Genomic DNA, 20,556 nt, shown 5'->3' with positions numbered 1-20,556 from the left:
TGTCCTTATAGTAGAACGATTTATAGTCCTTTGGGTATATACCCAGTAATGGGATTGCTGGGTCAACTGGAATTTCTATTTCTAAGGCCTTGAGGAATCGCCACACTGTCTTCCACAATGGTTGGACTAATTTACACTCCCACCAACAATGTAAAAGTGTTCCTCTTTCTCCACATCCTCTCCAGCATCTGTTGTCTCCAGATTTTTTAATGATCGCCATTCTAACTGGCGTGAGATGGTATCTCAATGTGGTTTTGATTTGCATCTCTCTGATGACCAGTGACGATGAGCATTTTTTCATATGATTGTTGGCCTCATATATGTCTTCTTTCGTAAAGTGTCTGTTCATATCCTTTGACCACTTTTGAATGGGCTTGTTTGTTTTTTTCCTGTAAATCTGTTTGAGTTCTTTGTAAATTTTTTTTTGTTGTTGTTGTTGAGATGAAGTCTCACTCTGTCTCCCAGGCTGGAGTGCAGTGGCACAATCTTGGCTCACTGCAACCTCCACCTTCCAGGTTCAAGCAATTCTCCTGCCTTAGCCTCCTGAGTAGCTGGGACTACAGCTGTGCACCACCACACCCAACTAATTTTTTGTATTTTTAGTACAGACAGGGTTTCACCATGTTAACCAGATGGTCTTAATCTCCTGACCTCGTGATCTGCCAGCCTCAGCCTCCCAAAATGCTGGGATTACAGGCATAAGCCACTGCACCTGACCCTAATTGGTATGTTTATGCCACTTCATTAATGTGATTATACAGTTAAGTTTAAGTCTATTATCTTGCTTTTGTTTTCTATTTGTCTTATCTGCTTTTTGTTCTTTTTTCTTTTTTTTCTGGTTTCTTTCAAATTAATAGAATATTTTTAATGGTCTTACTTTATGTCCTTGGAGTGATTATTAGGTATAATTATTTTATTATTTTAGTGGTTACTTTAAGATGTATTGTATACATCTTTAATTTACCAGTCTACCTTCAGTGATATTATACCACTTCGTGTATAGAATAAGAACCTTACAATAGTGTGTTTCTATTGTATTCCTCCAGCCTCTATGATGTTATTGTTCATAAATTTGACTTTTATATGTCATAAATATCACAGTATGTTATTTTTTGTTTAAACAGTTATCTTTTAAAAAAAACAGTTTTAAATTTAAAAAAAGTTTACATATATACTATTATACTTAATCTTTTCCCATGCTGTTTCTTTGGGTGCATCCATATGGTGTCATTTTTCTTTCGCCTGAAGAACTGCCTTTAACATTTCTGGTAGTACAGGTTTGCTGTCAGGAATTCTTTCAACTTTTGCATGTCTGAAGGCATCTTTATTTTTCCTTCTAAGATGTTTTAGCTGGATATAGATTTCTAGGTTGAACTTTTTTACTTTTACTATTTTAAGATGTTATTCCACCGTCTTCTTGCCTGTAATGTTTCCAGTAAGAAATATGATGTCACCCTTATCTTTGTTCCTATATAGTTACTAAGTCTCTTTTTCTCTTACTGCTTTTAAGATTTCCTCTTTATCACTGGTTTTGACTTATTTGATGGCAGCATACTTTGATATAATTTTTTTCGTGTTTCTTGTGCTTGGGGTTAGTAAAGCATCTATACCTGTGGTTTTACCAAATTTGTGAAAATGTGGGTCATTACTTCTTGAAATATTTTTTCTGTCACTCTTCCCTCCTTTTGTTTTTTTGAAGGATATATAAGAGTGCTATAAGATCATTAACTGGATTGAGACACATCTTCCCTTCTTGTAGGTACTTCAGTTACCCATGTATTAGGCTATTTGAGGCTATCTCACAGCTCCCTGGGGCTCTTCATTTTTCCTTTTTGACTCTTTTCTGTTTCATTTTGAATAATTCCTATTTCTATGAGTTTAAGTTTGTTAATCTTTTCTTCTGTGTAGTTTAATCTGCTATTAATTCCATCTAGTGTATTTTTAATCTCAGACATTGTAGTTTTTATTTCTAGATGCTCAAGTCTTTTAAAAAATATCTTATATGTCTTATTTAAAATAACATCTGTGTCAGTTCTGTGTTGGTTTCAATTGATCAATTATTCTCATCATGATGGTTATGTATTCCTTCCTCTTTGTATGCCCAATAATTTTGGATTAGATGCCAGAATTTTACCTTCTTGGATATTGTATATTTTTGTATTACTTTAAATCCTTGTGAGCTTTGTTCTAGGATGTAGTTAAATGACTGGGAAATAATTTTATCTTTTCAGGTTTTTTATAATTTGTTAGGTAGTCCTAGAGTAGTGCTCAATCTAGGAATTAATTATTCTTCATCAGTGAAGTAAGACCTTTTTGAGTACTCTATCCACTGTCCCGTAAGTTAGGAGTTTTTTTCAATCTGGCTGATAGGACCAGGCATTGTTCCCAACCAACTCTGGGCACTGTTTCCTCTAACCTTATCTGTTGATTTTTCCTTTGGTTTTGGGTAGTTAGCTCAGATTAATGTGCTAGTAAGTACTCTGCTGAATGTTCTAAGGAAACTTCTGCAGATCTCTCCCTTTCTGTGCTGCTCTCTCCTCTCTGGACTTCTGTCCTAAGGTTTGGTTTTCTTAGACTCTTGGCTCAAAGAGTCCACCATGCTAACTCTCAGTTCCCCGTTTCTGTGCTGCATTGTGGACACATTCCTAAGGCAATATCCCCCTACATTTGTTTCCTCTCTTTTAGGGATTGTTGTCCTTTGTTGCCTGGTGTCCAGTGTCTTGAAAAACCATTATTTCATATAGGCTGCCTAGTTTGTTTCTGTCTTAGGTGAGTGAGTAAATCTGGTTTTTGTTACTTGATCTTGGCTAGAAGTGAGAATCCCAGCAATCTAGTTAGTTGTTTTAAAAAGACGGAGTCTTGGCAGGCATAGTGGCTCACACCTTTAATGCCAGCACTTCAGGAGGCTGAGGTGGGAGGATCGCTTGAAGCCAGGAGTTCAAGACCAGCCTCAGCAAAAAAGAAAGACCCTATCTCTACAAAAATTTTAAAAATTAGGCAGGCATGAGGGCACATGCCTATAGTCCCAGCTGCTCAGGAGACTAAGGGAAAAGGATCACTTGAGCCCAGGAGTTTGAGGTTGCAGTGAGCCATGATCACACCACTGCACTCCAGCCTGAGTGACAGAGTGAGATTTGCTTTGTTGTCCAGGCTGGACTCCAATGACCCTCTTTTTTTTTTTTTGAGACAGAGTTTCGCTCTTGTTACCCAGGCTGGAGTGCAATGGTGCGATCTTGGCTCACCGCAACCTCCGCCTTCTGGGTTCAGGCAATTCTCCTGCCTCAGCCTCCTGAGTAGCTGGGATTACAGGCACACGCCACCGTGCCCAGCTAATTTTTTATATTTTTAGTAGAGACGGGGTTTCACCATGTTGACCAGGATGGTCTCGATCTCTTGGCCTCGTGATCCACCCGCCTCGGCCTCCCAAAGTGCTGGGATTACAGGCTTGAGCCACCGTGCCCGGCCCCAATGACCCTCTTAAGTAGCTGGGATTACAGGCATGGGCCACCATGTCAAGCTTTTAGCATTCCAGTTTTAACAAGCCCTCAGGCTTAATTAAGTTTGAGAATTCTATTAAAATCTGAGAACCATATAGATACATGAATTTAACATTAAGTGATTATTTCATTAACACTATCAACTACCATTTACTATGAAGGAAGTATTACATGAATCAGTAAATCTAATTTTTAGAGGAAAAAAAATGTAAATTCTCATTTCTATGTTTTGTAGCTTGGAAGATATTTAAGTAATTATGATACATTAAAAAATATTTCTGGGCTGGGCACAGTGACTCACTCCTATAATCCCAGCACTTTGGGAGGCCGAGGTAGGAGGATCACCTGAGGTTGGGAGTTCAAGACCAGCTTGACCAACATGGAGAAACCCCGTCTCTACTAAAAATACAAAATTAGCTGGGTGTAGTGGCGCCTGCCTGTAATCCTAGCTACTCAGGAGGCTGAGGCAGGTGAATCACTTGAACCTGGGAGGCAGAGGTTGAGGTGAGCCAAGATTGCACCATTGTACTCCAGCCTGGGCAACAAGAGTGAAACTCTGTCTTAAAAAAAAAAAAAAAAATTCTGGCCGGGCGCGGTGGCTCACGCCTGTAATCCCAGCATTTTGGGAGGCCGAGGCAGGTGGATCACGAGGTCAAGAGATTGAGACTGTCCTGGTCAACATGGTGAAACCCCGTCTCTACTAAAAATACAAAAATTAGCTGGGCATGGTGGTGTGTGCCTGTAATCCCAGCTACTCAGGAGGCTAAGGCAGGAGAATTGCCTGAACCCAGGAGGTGGAGGTTGAGGTGAGCTGAGATGGCGCCATTGCACTGCAGCCTGGGTAAGAAGAGTGAAACTCCGTCTCAAAAAAAAAAAAAAAATTCTGGCTGGGCACAGTGGCTCATGCCTGTAATCCCAGCACTTTGGGAAGCTAAGGTGGGAGGATCACCTGAGGTCAGGAGGTCAAGACTAGCCTGGTCAACATGGTGAAACCCCATCTCTACTAAAAATACAAAAATTAGCTAGGCATGGTGGCGGTCGCTTGTAGTCCAAGCTACTTGGGAGGCTGAGGCAGAATCGCTTGAACCCGGGAGGCGGAGATTAAGGTGATCTGAGATGGGCCATTGCACTCCAGCCTGGGCAACAAGAGTGAAACTCCAACTCAAAAAAAAAAAAAAAAAACCAAAAAAATAGAGTAAAGTCTGAAAGAATGTCAAGCTAACAGTGGTTCTTTTTTTTTTTTGAGATTGAGTGTCACTCTGTAGCCCACACTAGAGTGCAGTGGCCTGATCTCTGCTCACTGCAACCTCCACCCCAGGTCCCAGTTCAAGCAATTCTCCTGCCTCAGCCTCCCAAGTAGCTGGGATTACAGAAACGCACCATCATGCCCAGCTAATTTTTTTATTTTTAGTAGAGACATGGTTTCACCAGGTTGGCCAGGCTGGTCTTGAACTCCTGACCTCATGATCCACCCACTGTGGCCTCCCAAAGTGCTGGGATTACAGATGTGAGCCACTGCACCCAGCTGGTTAATTCATCAAAGATTATTTTTTAAATTATGCAAGTACAGTAATGCATGAATAAATTCATTTTATAAAATTAATACAGACACAAAAACACATGTATTTAAATGTTCATAGAAACTTTATTCATAATAGCCCAAAACTTTAAACAATGCAAAGTCCACCAACTAATGAATGGGTAAACAAACTGTGGTATACAATCAAATAGCACTCAGCGATAAAAAAGAACAAACTTCTGATACACACAATAACATGGATGAATCTCACAATCATTATGCTAGAAGAAAGAAGCCAGACATACTGAATGATTCTACATATATGAGCTTGTAGAAAGGAGAAAAACTATAGTGAGAGCAGCTCAGTGACGGGCCAGGAGCTGGAGGTAAGAGGAAAAAGATGACAGCAAAGGAGCATGAGGGAACTTTTGCAGGTAATAGAATTGTTTGATACCATAATTATAGTGATAGCTATACTACTGTATACATTTGTTAAAATTCATCAAATTGCCAGGCTTGGTGGCTCATGCCTGTAATCCCAACATTTTGAGGGGGCCGAGGCTGGTGGATAACCTGAGGTCAGGAGTTTGAGACCAGCCTGACCAACATGGTGAAACCCCATATCTACTAAATATACAAAAATTAGCCATATTCAGGAGGCTGAGGCAGAAGAATGGCTTGAACCCAGGAGGTGGAGGTTGCAGTGAGCCTACTGATCTAGAAAAAAAAAATAATCAACCTATATACTTAAAATTGGATTTTATTGCAGTAAATTATATCTCAAGCAGACTTTTTGTGTGTGTTTGAGAGTCTTGCTGTTACCAGGCTGGAGTGCAGTGGCACAATTTTGGCTCACTGCAGCCTCCACCTCCTGCGTTCAAGCGATTCTCCTGCTTCAGCCTCCCGAGTAGCTGGGACTATAGGCACGTGCCACCACACCCAGCTAATCTTTGTATTTTTAGTAGAGATGCAGTTTCATCATGTTGGCCAGGATGGTTTTGATCTCTTGACCCCGTGATCCAACCACCTCGGCCTCCCAAAGTGCTGGGATTACAGGCATGACCTACCATGCCCGGCCTCAAGCAGACAAAGTACAAATAAGCTCTCCTTAGACTACCAATCCAAAACCAGGTTCTCTCACTCCCTGTGATGGCCCCCTACTTCCTCCACACAAGTAAATCAGGTAACCACTAATTATAAGGTTGGTGCAAAAGTAACCCATATCACTATTGCAAGTGGATTCTACAAGTTCTTGTTCTGCATTTACAAACACACAAACACCCAGGGGAATATATATACTTTTCTGTTACCTTATAGCACTTAAACTATTTGGCATTTTCCCACTAAATATACCTTGGAGAACTTTTCATTAGAGTATGTCTTTCTACATCATTCTTCTGACTCCTTAATCTTTTTTGTGTGTATGTGAGGGAGTTTCACCCTTGTTGTCCAGGCTGGAATGCAATGGCGTGATCTCGGCTCACCGCAACCTTTCCATTCAGGGTTCAAGTGATTCCCTAGCCTCAACCTCCTAAGTAGCTAAGATCACAGGCATGCGCCACCACGCCCAGCTAATATTGTATTTTTGGTAGAGACGAGGATTCTCCATGTTGGTCAGGCTGGTCTGGAACTCCCGACCTCAGGTAATCTGTCCTCCTTGGCCTCCCAAAGTGCTGGGATCATAGGCGTTAGCCACTGCACCCAGCTCTCCTTATTCTGTAGCATGGATACACCAGTTTGTTCAGCCATCCCATCACTCAATCATATTTATTGAGTATTAGCGGTGTGCCAAGTTCAGGAAATACAATGTACTATAAAAATTGACTAGTTTTCTGCCCTCCTGGTGTTTTCCAACAAGTGGGGAAGGGCGCGGGCCGTCAATAGTAATATTAAATGTGAAATAATAACTACAAAGGGAGGTTATGATGCTTTGAGCTGAGTAATAGATTTATCTCTTCATGAAGTCGAATAAGTATTTTCCTAGATCAAATACCTTTAAACAGATCTGAAGGTGGGTGAACATGGCTTAACTGGGGCAAGAGCAGGGGATGGCTTGCAGCAACAATGTGATGGAAGAAGTATGTTGGAGGTGGAGAAAATTATGAGGAACTTGCTTTTTAATACTTTCTTTTTTTTCCCAAGATACACACCTTATTTTGTAATCAGAAAAACTATGAGATTATAATTTTTTTTGTGAGACGGAGTCTGGCTGTTGTCGCCTAAGCTGGAATACAATGGCGAGATCGGGTCACCGCAACCTCCACCTCCTCCTCAGTTCAAGCGGTTCTCCTGCCTCAGCTTCCCGAGTAGCTGGTATTACAGGTGCCCGAAACCACACCAGGCTAATTTTTTCCCCCCCCGGGACAGAGTTTTATTCTGTTGCCCTGGCTAAAGTGCAGTGGCACAACCTCGGCTGACTGCAAGCTCCACCTCCCGGGTTCAAGCCATTCTTCTGCCTCAGCCTCTCGAGTAGCTGGGATTACAGGAGTCTGCTCACATGCCGGGCTTTTTGTATTTTTAGTAGAGATGGGTTTCACCATGTTGGCCCGGCTGGTCTCAAACTACCGACCTCAGGTGATCCACCCACCTCGGCCTCCCAAAGTGGTGGGATTACAGGCGCGGGCCCTAATTTTTATATTTTAAGTAAAGATGGGGTTTCAGCATCTTGGCCAGGCTGGTTTCCAATTCCTGACCTCAGACCTCGGCCTCCCAAAGTGCTGGGATTACAGGCGTGAGCCACCGCTCCCGGCCTGATCACAAATACTTTTAAAGTGAAGAGGCTTTCCACTTCCTCAACATAAGGTGTTAATCTTTCATGCTTCTAGGAGAAAAAGTGCAAGAAAAGCAAGACTTCTTCGTTGCTTTCTCTTGAAAAAGCAACAGCCGATGAATGTGTTGGAGCGCTCTCGCCGTGACAGAATTAGGGATCTTCGGTATGACCTGGCGTAGTGGTTGAAGCGTCTAGCCCTAGCTCCTTATTGGGGTGCCACAGCTTCTCCGCCCAAGAGTCGGTTGTTAACCACTTTTCTCTGCAAAAGTACTGCCCGATCTTCACGCGTAAACTAAGGCAAGTGTCTGGTGCGGTGTGTGAGACGTGTAAGTTCAGGGCATCAGAGAATCCCCAACACGCGTACCGTAATAGAAGAAGGCGCGGTTCCTCACCTACCCCACAATGCTCAGCTTGCCTTTCCGGAAACAAAGACTGTCACCCCGACAATGCCTTCATCCTGGCGGAAGCGTCTCGCCCATACTCTGATTGGGGAAGTGACGAAGCGAGGTATTGTGGGACTTTGTCCGTCTTCCAGTACGCATGTGTCAGCTGGCCTCTCTCGGCTTTTGGAGCCGTGTCCGGGCGGTGGTGGCGACGAGAGAAGCACGTCAGCGAAACTAGCCAATCCTCTGCGCACACAAGCGCAGTGGCTCGGACGGCACCGGAAGCGCAGGGGGATGGGGCAGCGGTGACGCGATTCTGTCCGCGTTGGAGGGGCCGGGCCGCGGCTGAAGTCGTCGCGGCCGCCGCGTGACGTGGCACAGCCAAAGCCTAAAGGCTAGAGCCGGAGCTGCCGCGCCAGTCGCCTAGCAGGTCCTCTACCGGCTAATTCCTGTCCCGGAGCTTCATCGGCACAGCGGCCAGCGAGACGTTCTAGCTTCTCTGTTTCTTCCTCCGCTTTCTCTTCCCTCTGGTTTAGTTTGCTGGGAGCGCGAAAGGAGAAAGCACGGGGCCGCCCCAAACCACTTTTGCTTCTGCCCATCGCAAGTGCCACTACCGCCATGGGCCTCACTATCTCCTCCCTTTTCTCCCGCCTCTTTGGCAAGAAGCAGATGCGCATTCTGATGGGTGAGTGAGGGTCCGCGAGTCGTGGCGGGACTCGAGAAAGGCAGGGTCTCCACAATTGTGGTGGCCTCTGGGCCTGTTTTTCCCTCCGCCAGCCGTGGTGGGGGAGGGGCGCTGGGTCGGGGGTCGGTAGAAATTCTTAAGGGGGGAACAATGGAGCGGAGGGTGAGCGATCGCCCCAGATCTGTCGCCCGGCGAGGCAGGGACGGGGCTTCGGTCAGGGCTTCTTTCTGGACTTGGCTTTTTCTCCTTGATCTTACTGAAAGCTGGGCAACATTGGGCAAAGATGTGGGGAAAGCCAACTCTAGGAATCAGACACTTGGCTAGGCCCTTCCTGGGGGTGCGATCTGCATACCTTCTTGCCCGGGTGTGGACAGCAGTCAGGAGCGAGGCAGAACAACTCCAGCCTTTTCCCTCCCCCTCTGCGCTTCGTGTACAGGCCCTGCACACTCCACTGGTATGTGAGCCAGCGGCCACCCAGAGCCCAGAGCCGCCCGGGGCAGGAAGTGCGGTGGCCAGGGAGCACCTAACGTTTCCGAAGCCTCTGGAGTCCTTAAGCGCTCACTTTGGTTAACTTTGCCGTGCTCTGGTTTCCGTTTCAAGTTTTTCCTTCCTTGTTCATCGCATTCTCCGAAAACTGAGCTTATCTTTTGTCTATGTCTTGGCTGTTTAAAAAAACTTTAAATGTATTTAGTTTATTCTCCTAGGTTTTCAAACTTCTTTTTAGCTGGCCTAAGGTCTAATGCAAAAGAATTTTGGAAACTAATTTTTAAAAAATACCTGATAAATTTTCAGTAACTGAACATCATGACGCTGAATTTTAGGGTAGCCTTGTTAGATAGTGAACTACAGTTTTTTAAAAAAAATTCTTTTTAGATAATTGGCTTTTTAAAAACTACTTTAGGGGGCGGGTTTTTGCTCAGCTGAGGAAGAAGGGCTGTCAGTTGGCTGATATAAGCAAACCGCTCCCGGTTACTGTGAGCATTCTACATTACAGTTGAGCTCCATGGACTAGAATAACGCCGAAAGAAGCCCTTCTCACTTTGAACGTTGAAACTTGTTGGTTCATTAGCTTGTTTTCTACCGGAGGAGGTTTTATTTTCTTTCTTTTTTTTTTTTTTGGAGACAGAATTTTGCTCTTGTCGCCCAGGCTGGAGTGCAGAGGCGCAATCTTGGCTCACTGCAACCTCCGCCTGCTGGGTTCAAGCGATTCTCCTGCCTCGGCCTCCCAAGTAGCTGGATTACAGGCATGCGCCAGCAGGCCCGGCTAATATTTTGTATTATTAGTAGAGATGGGGTTTCACCATGTTGGCCAGACTGGTCTCGAACTCCTGACCTCAGGTGATCCGCCTGCCTCAACCTCCCAAAGTGCTGGGATTACAGGCATGAGCCACCACGCCCGGATGAAGGTTTTATTTTCGAGCTATTCTACCACTGAAAGTTTTCAAACACAAGCTTCTGTAGTATTTCAAGGTATAGGAAGAGTAAAAGTATTTACATTGGCTCATGTTTAAGTTCCTCGTAATTCAGCTTATTTATAATTTTTAAGACAATTGTTTATGATTCATTCATAAAGATAAATAAAAGTATTTTCTCTTTCAGAGTTTCTTAGATTTCCTTTGTCAAGAGGATAGAATTATTTTAGGAAAGCAAGCATATTTAATTTTTAAGTGGCTGAAAGTTGGCAGTCTGAAAAAGGATCTGAAGTTAATGAGTGGACTTTGGACTGTGATAAATGTATTTTCAACCTGTTCCTTAAAGAGATTTACCAATACGTGGTTGTGTTCCAGAACATGTAGTATATTGGTCTTTTTACTTAAGATTTATTGTAAATGAATTGATGTTTTTCATTTCCTTAGTCTTTTGTGTCTGATGAAAGTATCAGAGGGGCAAGGAAGATATAAGTATGCTACCAGCATTTTCCTATATTTACTATATTGGGAGGCATTTCCCACCACCCCCAAAAATGATTGGAAGAAAATGGGAGAGAAAAAATATTTAACTTTCTGCATTTGTGCGGAGGATTGAAGGAATGATTTAGGAGTATTTGTTTTGAATGTTTTATTACTCAGGCATGCTATTCTTTTGCGCTTTAATTTTGGGATAATCAGTTTTCCTTGACTAAAAACACTTTAGTCACAAGATCAACATTTATGGTAACTCATCAAAGGAATTATCAACACAAGGGAGATATGGGCATGAACAGGGAAAAAGGTAGTTTGGAAGTTTGATAATTTTTACATTTTTCTGTCTGGCTTTATGAGTGGCAGCAAAAATAATAGATCACATGGCCGGGTGTGGTGGCTCAAGCCTGTAATCCCAGCACTTTGGGAGGCCGAGGCAGGTGGATCACGAGATCAAGATATCGAGACCATCCTGGTCAACATGGTGAAACCCTGTCTCTACTAAAGATACAAAAAATTAGCCGGGCATGGTGGCACGTGCCTGTAATCCCAGCTATTCAGGAGGCTGAGGCAGGAGAATTGCCTGAACCCAGGAGGCGGAGGTTGCGGTGAGCCGAGATCGCGTCATTGTACTCCAGCCTGGGTAACAAGAGCGAAACTCCGTCTCAAAAAAAAAAAAAAAAAGATTACTTTTAAAGTGTCTGCCCCATTCAACTGTTGGAATTTATCAGTTAATATTTGACCTTAGTGTGCTGCTTTTTTCTTTATAAAGCTCAGATAAGATTCATGCCTTCCTGAGTCAGTGTTTTTTTCAGACTTTACCATTTTAAATATAAGGAGGTAGCAGTTAGCTGATGTTTCAGTTTGCCAACCTTCTATGGAGAAGTTTTCAATTTAATTCCTATACCTGCTGTTCTCCCGAAAGTTCAAGTAACTTTAAATGATATTGGAAGTTAGCTTGTAGTTAACTGTAATTGAAAATAAAAAGCCAACACAGTGTATCAGAGTTAACATCATCTTAACTATTGATTGACAGAAATTATCTAGTAGTTATTTGTAAGGGGAACGAGTAATGATGCTGCCCGAGTTAGAAAGCTATAGCTTCTGGCCAGATACGGTGGTTTACGCCTATAATCTCTGCACTTTGGGAGGCCAAGATGGGAGGATTGCTTTGAGGCCAGGAGTTTGCAACCAGCCTAATCAACATAGCAAGACCCCATCTCTATTTGAAAAAAATAAAAATAAAGCAATAGCTTTTGTATTTTATTTATTTATTTATTTAGAGATTGAGTTTTGCTCTTGTTGCCCAGGCTGGAGTGCAGTGGCATGATCTAGGCTCACTGCAACCTCCACCTCCCTAGTAGTTGGGATTACAAGCGCCCACCACCAAGCCCAGCTAATTTTTGTATTTTCAGTAGAGACAGGATTTCACTATGTTGGCCAGACTAGTCTCAAACTTCTGACCTCAGGTGATCCAACTGCCTTGGCCTCCCAAAGTGCTGGGAATACAGGCAGAGCCATCACATCTGGCCGGTTTCTGTATTTTGTATATATATATTTTTGTTGCTGTTGTTTTAAAATATTTATATATACATTTATTTTAAATAATAATGTTTTTATCCTTTTGAGTAGCTGAGACGACAAGGACACGCCACCATGCCTGGCTAATTTTTGAAATTTTTTGTAGTGACAGGGTCTCACTATCTTGCCTATTCTTGGGCTAAAGCGTTCCTCCCACCTTGGCCTTGCAAAGTGCTGGGGTTACAGGAGTGGGCCACTGAGCCTGGCTGCATTGTCCTATTTTAAGTCTGGTTTCTGTATCTTGATCCATGATAAGATGTAATATTGTAATATTGCTAAATGAATCCTTAAATTATGTATATATCCAAAAATACTAATGTGTTCTGCAGAGGAATTATTAATTCTGATCTCTTTACTTTGAACTTCCCAGTTCTTGCCTGTTGAAAAGGTGAAAAACGGTTACTTTTTAAAAGTTTGCTGATACCAGTGTAGTGCAGTATGCTGGTGTAGTTCTGTATTGTCTTGTATGTGACTGTGGTTTTGAGGGCCTAGAGAGGTTCAGGAGAAAGATCCTGTGTTTGTCACTTTAAAAAGTATTATCAAGCTAAAGAATGGTGTTTTATATTTGTTTCTTAGCATATTTTGTAAATTTTTAATTTTTTTTCCTGAAAATTATTAAAAATAATTTTTAAATTATTTTTTAGAGAATAGGGGGTCTTGCTCTGTTGCCCCAATGATCTCAAACTCCTGGGTTCAAGAGATCCTCCTTCCTCGACCTCCCAAAGTGCTGGGATTACAGGTGTAAACCATCACATCTGGTAAACTCCCAGTCTTTTGAGAGGAAGTTTTTGTTCCTCTAAAATAGTTGTGAAATATGTAGTTTTGTGTCCTCTCTTTTTGATTTAGCAGGCATTTTCTCAGGTTATTGGTTGAACATATAAAAAAAATTAGCAGAGCATAGTGGCATCTCTAGTCCTAGCCTTAAAAAAAAAAGGGCTTTTCTGATTAGTTATGCGAATATAGGAAACAGAAAAGGCAAAAATTCTTAGTTTCATGCTACTAGTTGATAGGTATAACCATCCTTAGATGCACCCTTTTGCATTATTACAGTAAGGCAATAGGCTGTCAGAAACTTTGATAATTTTCTGCTAATTAACTCACTGATAAAAATGTAGATGTTTCTCATACACGTGTAGAAGCAGAACCTAAGTTCACATTTTTCCATATACCTGGTAGCCTCAGTTTCAGTTTGGATAGTCAAGCCTCTGATGAATTAGAGTAAATACACACACACACAGACACACACTTTTTTTAAGATGGCATCTCAGCCTCATCCAGGCTGGAGTGCGGTGGCATGATCTCAGCTCACTGCAACCTCCACCTCCTGGGTTCAGGCAATCCTCCTGCCTCAGCCTCCTGAGTAGCTAGGATTACAGGTGTCCATCACCACTCCTGGCTAATTTGCATAATTTTAGTACAGACAGGGTTTCACCATATTGCTCAGACTGGTCTTGAATTCCTGACCTCAGGTGATCCACCAGCCTTGGCCTCCCAAAGTCCTGGGATTACAGGCATGAGCCACTGTGCCCAGCCAAAATATTAAGACACAGTATGTCCACCAGAAAAACCTAAAGGCAGGATGGCAGTATGTAAATGGTATTTGAAATCTCTGGCATCAGAACTAGGGTTTTTTGGTTCTGGCTTTTTAGAAAACTTAAGTAAAAAAAAATTGAGATAATTCATATACCGTAAAATTTACCCTGTTACAGTGTATAATTCCCTGGGTTTTAGTATATATATTCACAAAGTTGTGTAACCATCACCATCCCCCAAGGAAACCTGATACGCATTAGTGGTTGTTCCCATTCCCTCTCTTCCCATCCTCTGGCAGCCACTAATCTGTTTTCTGTTTCTTTGGGTTCATTTATTCTGGATATTTCATTTAATGGAATCATATAATTTGTGGCCTCTTATGTCTGGCTTTTTTCACTTGGCATGATGTTTTGAAAGTTCATTCATATTCTTTGTGTAGTTTGCAGGTATGAATCCAGAATCTTCCAAGAAAAAAGAAAAGAAAAAAATTTAAAAAAAGGAAAAGTTCATTCATATTATAGCATATATTAGTACTTCTTTCTTTATATTTTATATTTTTACATTCATGTCACATAAGCACCTCATTTCGTTTGATGGCCAAATAGTAATTCAATTGTATGGATAAACCATATTTTATTTATCCATTTATCAGTTGATGAAAATTTGTTTTTTTCCATTTTCTGGCTCTTCAGCATTCGTGAACAAGTTTTTTGTGTGGACATGTGTTTTAATTCTCTGATAAATACTTAGGAGTAGAATTGTGTCATGGTAACTGTGTTTAACATTTTGAGGACCTGATAAATGTTTCCATTTTACATCCCCATTTACATCCCCACTAGCGATATATAAGGGTTCTAATTTCTCTGCAAGACTTAGATTTTAAAATAACTGTTCTTCTATTTCTGTGATTGTGGGGACATTTCTGAACATTAAATGTCTTATCTGAAAAATGGAAGGTTATTGTGAGGATTGAATTCCAAAAATGTATAGAATCATCTAGTACTATGCTTAGAATGCAGTAAGTATTCAATTTTAAATTATTATATAAAATTATGTGGCTTGGGCAACATGGCAAGACCTCATCTCTACAAAAAAGTCACACCTGGCTAATTTTTGTATTTTTTGTAGAGACAGAGTTTTGCTGTGTTGCCCAGGTTGGTCACAAACTCCAGAGCTCAGGCGATCCACCTGCCTCAGCCTCCCAATGTGCTGGGATTACAGGTGTGAGCTACCACTCACAGCTTCCCGGCTCATTTAATTTTTCTTTTATAAAGATGGATCTCGCTATGTTGACCAGGGTGGTTTCAAACTCCTGGGCTCAAGCAATCCTCCCGACTCAGCCTCTCCCAAAGTGCTAGGATTACAGGTGTGAGTGACTGTGTCTGGCCGACAGAGATTTCTGAGGTAGTTTTGCTGCTATATTAACACTTTGGTCAAATTGCAAGTCTAGTTAAGGAGAACAAGTAATAATTCCAGTACTTCTTTCAAGATGGTTGCTTGTTTATGGACGTGGAAGGGAGGGAGAACATTGCTGGGCTATACAGATTAGTCTTATCTTGGCCAGTTGAAAATCAGTTGTAGTTTTCATTTTGTGGAGAAATTTCATTGCCAAATATTGCAGCATTAAGGAAGTACATAAGAAATGACTAAAGTGGCACACAATTGTTGGATCGATATGTTTTGAATAAAGAACTATAAGTTTTAAGTGATGATGTTACATGCTTAATTTGTGCCTTAAAGCTTAGTAGAAATACCTTTTTAAAAATTTTTGCATTTATACAGCATTATTATTTTTGATGCAACTGTGTAAGATACATTCTATGTCGCTGTGAGCCACTGAACTGTTATCTTGTAATATATATTTAAAAAATAATTTGTGGATGCTTAAAAGTTATTATGGGTGTATTATTCTCCTCCCCTACCCCCCCGCCCCGAATTCTGGAGTGACCTAGAAATGGTTGGATTATTTTGTAAACCCTTACCTTTTTAAAAAAGTAAACTGAATATATAAAATATTATATATTTAAGGCCCTCAAGCAATCATCTTCAAAAAGATACATCAGGAAATGTAAACAGTTTAACATTTTAATAAAAGAAATCTACTTCGACAATTTTTTTTCTCTTTTCATAAAAGTAATACATGTTTTTGGGTAAAAAAATTTTATCAGTAGAGGAGCAAGGAAACTATTAAACAATTCTGTAAGTAGAGGAGCAAGGCAACTGTTCATACAAACACATATGAAAGCTATTAAAAGAAAACTTGGATTACCTGCATGCTTTTCTATAATTCACAATAATATAATCATGATTTGTCTTGGATTGCTTCCATTCTTTGTCAATATTTTTGGATTTACTTTTTTTTTTTTTTTTGAGATGGAGTTCCACTCTGGTTGCCCAGGCTGGATTGCAGTGGCGCGATCTCGGCTCACTGCAACATCCGCCTCCTGGGTTCAAGCAGTTCTCCTGCCTCAGCCTCCTGAGTAGCTAGGAGTACGGGCACACGCTACCACGCCCCAGCTAATTTTTTAGGAGAGACGGGGTTTCACCATGTTGGCCAGGCTGATCTCAAACTCCTAACCTCAGGTGATCTGCCTGCTTCAGCCTCCCACAGTGCTGGGATTACAGGTGTGAGCCACCATGCCCAGCCTTACATTGTTTTTAAATGGCAATCTGAGGTCCAGTTGGAGCTCCAGTAAGAACTGGTAGGTACCATAGTTTGGGGTGTGTGTGTGTGTGTGTGTGTGTGTGTGTGTTTGTGTGTGTGTTTGCTAATCAGCATCTCAGTTTCAATTCTGACTTGACTTAATCATATTTGAACTTAGTTAAAAGTTAATTTTGGTTAACTTAAGTTGATCTGAATTACCCAAAGGGTTTTATGTTTTCAAGAGACTTAGCTTTGTAGAATCATTTAAAGATCCAGGTTTTTTTTTTTTTTTTTTTTGCCATCTTTGCCTTTGTTTTTTATCTTGTTACTAAAGATGCCAAACTTTAACTTAGCTCCTTTTTATGGTATTTTTTAGAATTATGTTTTCTGATCTTTTTGGTACTGTTCCATGCTCAAAAAATAAAACGCTTGTGTAACAGTTGGTTTTTATTATTATGCTCATGAATGAAGGTTTGGCGTGGGCTGATCACACTGACTAGTATTTGGGAAGGAATAAACCTGCATCCAGTATGAAGTGGCGAACAGGGTTTTACAGGACAAAGGAATAAAAGGCTTGAGTCTCCAAAAAGATCTTAAAGTTATTATTGGTAGGGCACAGAGTAGAAAGGATTTTTAAGAGAGTCCAAGGAATCCGAGTTGCCTGTAGCCTTCAGTTCTGTTTTGGATTAACTCATAAAAGATAGAATTAGTTGCACTGGAATGTAAATTGGATAAGTGAGATAATTTCAGTTCTTTTTTAACTTACTAGCATTGCTTTTATGTGCTAAGTCATGCTTTGACTTAAATATTAAGAAAGTGTCCTTGCTTAAACCAATACTCAGTTGAATGGATATAAAAATCTGCGCTAAGTTAAATCCAGGCCACCAGATATGATATCCTAAGAACAAACATATATTCAATTAGGCTATTAGATATTGATCTTTCATTTGTGAGGGCTTTAGCAAACACTGCAGAATATACAGCTTTTAAGAGATTCATACTTATAAGCATTTAATTTGTTCTTCACTATCATTCTAATAAAGGAGTATAGCCTCTTGTTCCAGTGTGGATTTTTTTTCACAAGCAAGCACATTTCTCCCTATATGAACTTCTGCCTCAAATGAATCATTTTAAGAATGTAGGCTTGGCACAGTGACTCACACCTGTAATCCCAGCATTTTCGGAGGTTGAGGCAGTTGGATCACCTGAGTTCAGGAGTTCAAGATCAACCTGGCCAACATGGTGAAACCCTGTCTCTCCTAAAAAATTAGCTGGGGCATGGTGGTGCGTGCCTATAGTTCCAGCCACTTGGGAGGCTGAGGTAGGATAATCGCTTGAACCTGGGAGATGGAGATTGCAGTGAGCTGAGATCGCACCATTGCACTCCAGCCTGGGTGACAGTGTTACTCTGTCTTAAGAAAAATAATTTAGATATTACTTATATTGTCACAGAACCTATTTCCTTCTCTGAAAAATTTTTTTTAAAAAAGATATTACTTATATTGGAGATGAATATGAGAGTGCCGTTTTTATAACATAGGTTAATCAGACTTTGGTTTTCATTTTGGCACATTTAATGTTGAAATGGATTTAAGCAGGGGCAAAATTGGCTTCATCTTCCTTTATTATCATAAGGTGACTAGGACATAGGTATACCAGTGTATTTTTACCACTTAGCATCAAAATGTTACCCAAATTTTACTCTGTATATATGAGAAATTTTTTTTTTTACAAATCTTAAGATAATTCTTTATTCACTTATTATGTGTTCTCTGAATCAACTTCTAATTTGTTTTTAAAAATTTTTTTAATTTTAATTTTAATTTTTTCACAATTCTTTTACAACTGACATAATTTGTGTTTTAAAAAATGGTGGTAGTACAGCTGGGCACAGTGGCTCACACCTGTAATCCCAGCACTTTGGGAGGCCCAGGCAGGTAGATCATTTGACGCCAGGAGTTTGAGACCATCCTGACCAACATGGTGAAACCTCATTTCTACTAAAAATACAAAAATTAGCCGGGCGTGGCGGCGGGCGCCTGTAGTCCCAGCTATTCATGAGGCTGAGGCAAGAGAATTGCTTGAACCTAGGAGGCAGAGATTGCAGTGAGTGAAGATCACTCCACTGCACTCCAGCCTGGGTGACAGAGCGAGAGTTCGTCCCTCCTGCAACTTCCAAAAAATGGTGATAGTTCATAGGATTAATAAGGACTTGAATTGGAAGAGATCTTAGATGATTTCATCCAGTCCCTTTATTTTATGGCTCATTTCTTTGGCCTCAGTGACCTAAAGTCACTCAACTAGTTTGTTGGAAAGCTAGAGATTAGAGCCTAAGTCAGCTATATACTCTTTTCCTTTTATTAGTACATGCTGTCTCTCTTGGTCTAGAAAAAAAGAAAGGCTTGCTGTAGGAAGTGTTGCCTTTGGGAATCAGAAATAAGATTATTTCATTTCTTACTCATTTGTGTCTTGAACAGTTAACTTCTACTTTTGAACTATATATTTATTGTAAAATTATTTGTTGGGAGTATGCTTTTGGTCTGGATTTTAAATCTGTAATGTCTTCTTCTAGTTGGATTGGATGCTGCTGGCAAGACAACCATTCTTTATAAACTGAAGTTAGGGGAGATAGTCACCACCATTCCTACCATTGGTAAGAAAGTTTACAGATGACTTTATATCATGATATGTTGTAAAGTGAAATATAATACAGTCTAGTTTTGACACTGTCTTTTTGTTAAGCTTGTTGATTATCTTAGAAGTACTTTTAAAACATGCTGGGTGGGCATATTCCCTGAGGTTGGGAGTTTAAGACCAGCCTGACCAACATGGAGAAGCCCTGTCTCTACTAAAAAAAAAAAAAAATTTAGCCGGGCATGGTGGTGCATGCCTGTAATCCCAGCTACTCGGGAGGCTGAGGCAGGTGAATTGCTTGAATCTGGGAGGCTGAGGTTGCAGTGAGCCGAGATCGAGCCATTGCACTCCAGCCTGGGCCCGAGATCGAGCCATTGCACTCCAGCCTGGGCAACAAGAGTGAAACTCTGTCTCAGAAAAACCAGGCCAGATATGGTGGTCATGCCTGTAATCCCAGCACTTTGGGAGGGAGGCCAAGGCGGGTGGTCACTTGAGCCAAGGAGTTCAAGATCAGCCTGCGTAACATAGCGAGACCTTGTCTCTGATGTTTAGGTTTAAATTTTTTTTTAATATAAAAAGAAATAATTGCTTTTAAAACACTATTCTAACAAAAATTCCACAATAAAAGGTTTTATTTTCTTAATGACGCTGCACAGCGGTCATTTTTGTTTTTCTTTGTAGGTTTTAACGTGGAAACGGTAGAATATAAGAACATTTGTTTCACGGTATGGGATGTTGGTGGTCAAGATAGAATTAGGCCTCTCTGGAAGCATTACTTCCAGAATACCCAGGTAAGGGATACTGTATGTTTTTATAACTTTTCTTTGTGGGTTTCATGCTCTAAAGTTTATATCAGTGTCTAGTATTTACTTGGATGTGGGTGTTTACTATGAGTTGGCATTTGACTTATCTCCACTTCCACATTCTTCAGTGGACTCTCACTTATGCCTTGGAAGGCTAACTTATGTAGAGTGGAAGAGTTGTATAGCAATTACAGTAAATGTTTGGAAGATGGAATGGGTGCTGGTGTACTTCTCAAGTATGAATTGGGTCTCTTATCCATAGTTCTTTGGTTTCCATCTTAGTTTAGAAAGTAAGGTCTGTATGAACTGTCATTGTAGTTTCTGATGAATATAAGACAATTGATCTTTGTTTAGCACAGTTCGGTGTTTACTTTATTAAATACATTAAGGTCAGTTTGCTACATTGATTTGTAAGATATTTTTTATATTGCCATGTAGTATGTATATATAATACTGGCATGGAAGAGACCTTAGTATTCCTGTAGAACAGGAGTTCTCAAATTTGGTGGCACTTAAGAATCACATGGGGGCTGGGTGCGGTGGCTCATGCCTGTAATCCCAGCACTTTGGGAGGCCGAGGTGGGTGGATCCTGAGGTCAGGAGATC

At 40.9% G+C, this 20,556-nt stretch overlaps 1 protein-coding gene across 1 annotated transcript in view; it reads left to right on the top strand.

Annotated features, from left to right (window-relative positions):
- Positions 1-8,586: 8,586 nt before the first annotated feature.
- Positions 8,587-20,556, top strand: part of ARF4 (ARF GTPase 4) — a 22,529-nt gene continuing 10,559 nt past the window's right edge. The window contains exons 1-3 of the mRNA XM_002758503.4: positions 8,587-8,854; positions 19,086-19,166; positions 19,829-19,938. Of these exons, the coding sequence (XP_002758549.1) occupies positions 8,788-8,854; positions 19,086-19,166; positions 19,829-19,938 (258 nt within the window). The 5' untranslated portion in view covers positions 8,587-8,787. The remainder of the gene's footprint in view (positions 8,855-19,085; positions 19,167-19,828; positions 19,939-20,556) is intronic.

This window comes from Callithrix jacchus, chromosome 15 (genome assembly GCF_049354715.1).
Source record: "Callithrix jacchus isolate 240 chromosome 15, calJac240_pri, whole genome shotgun sequence".
In the NCBI taxonomy this organism is placed as follows: domain Eukaryota; kingdom Metazoa; phylum Chordata; class Mammalia; order Primates; family Cebidae; genus Callithrix; species Callithrix jacchus.
The sequence above is the reverse complement of the archived record's forward strand: the minus strand, read 5'-3'. Positions and strand labels throughout refer to the sequence as shown.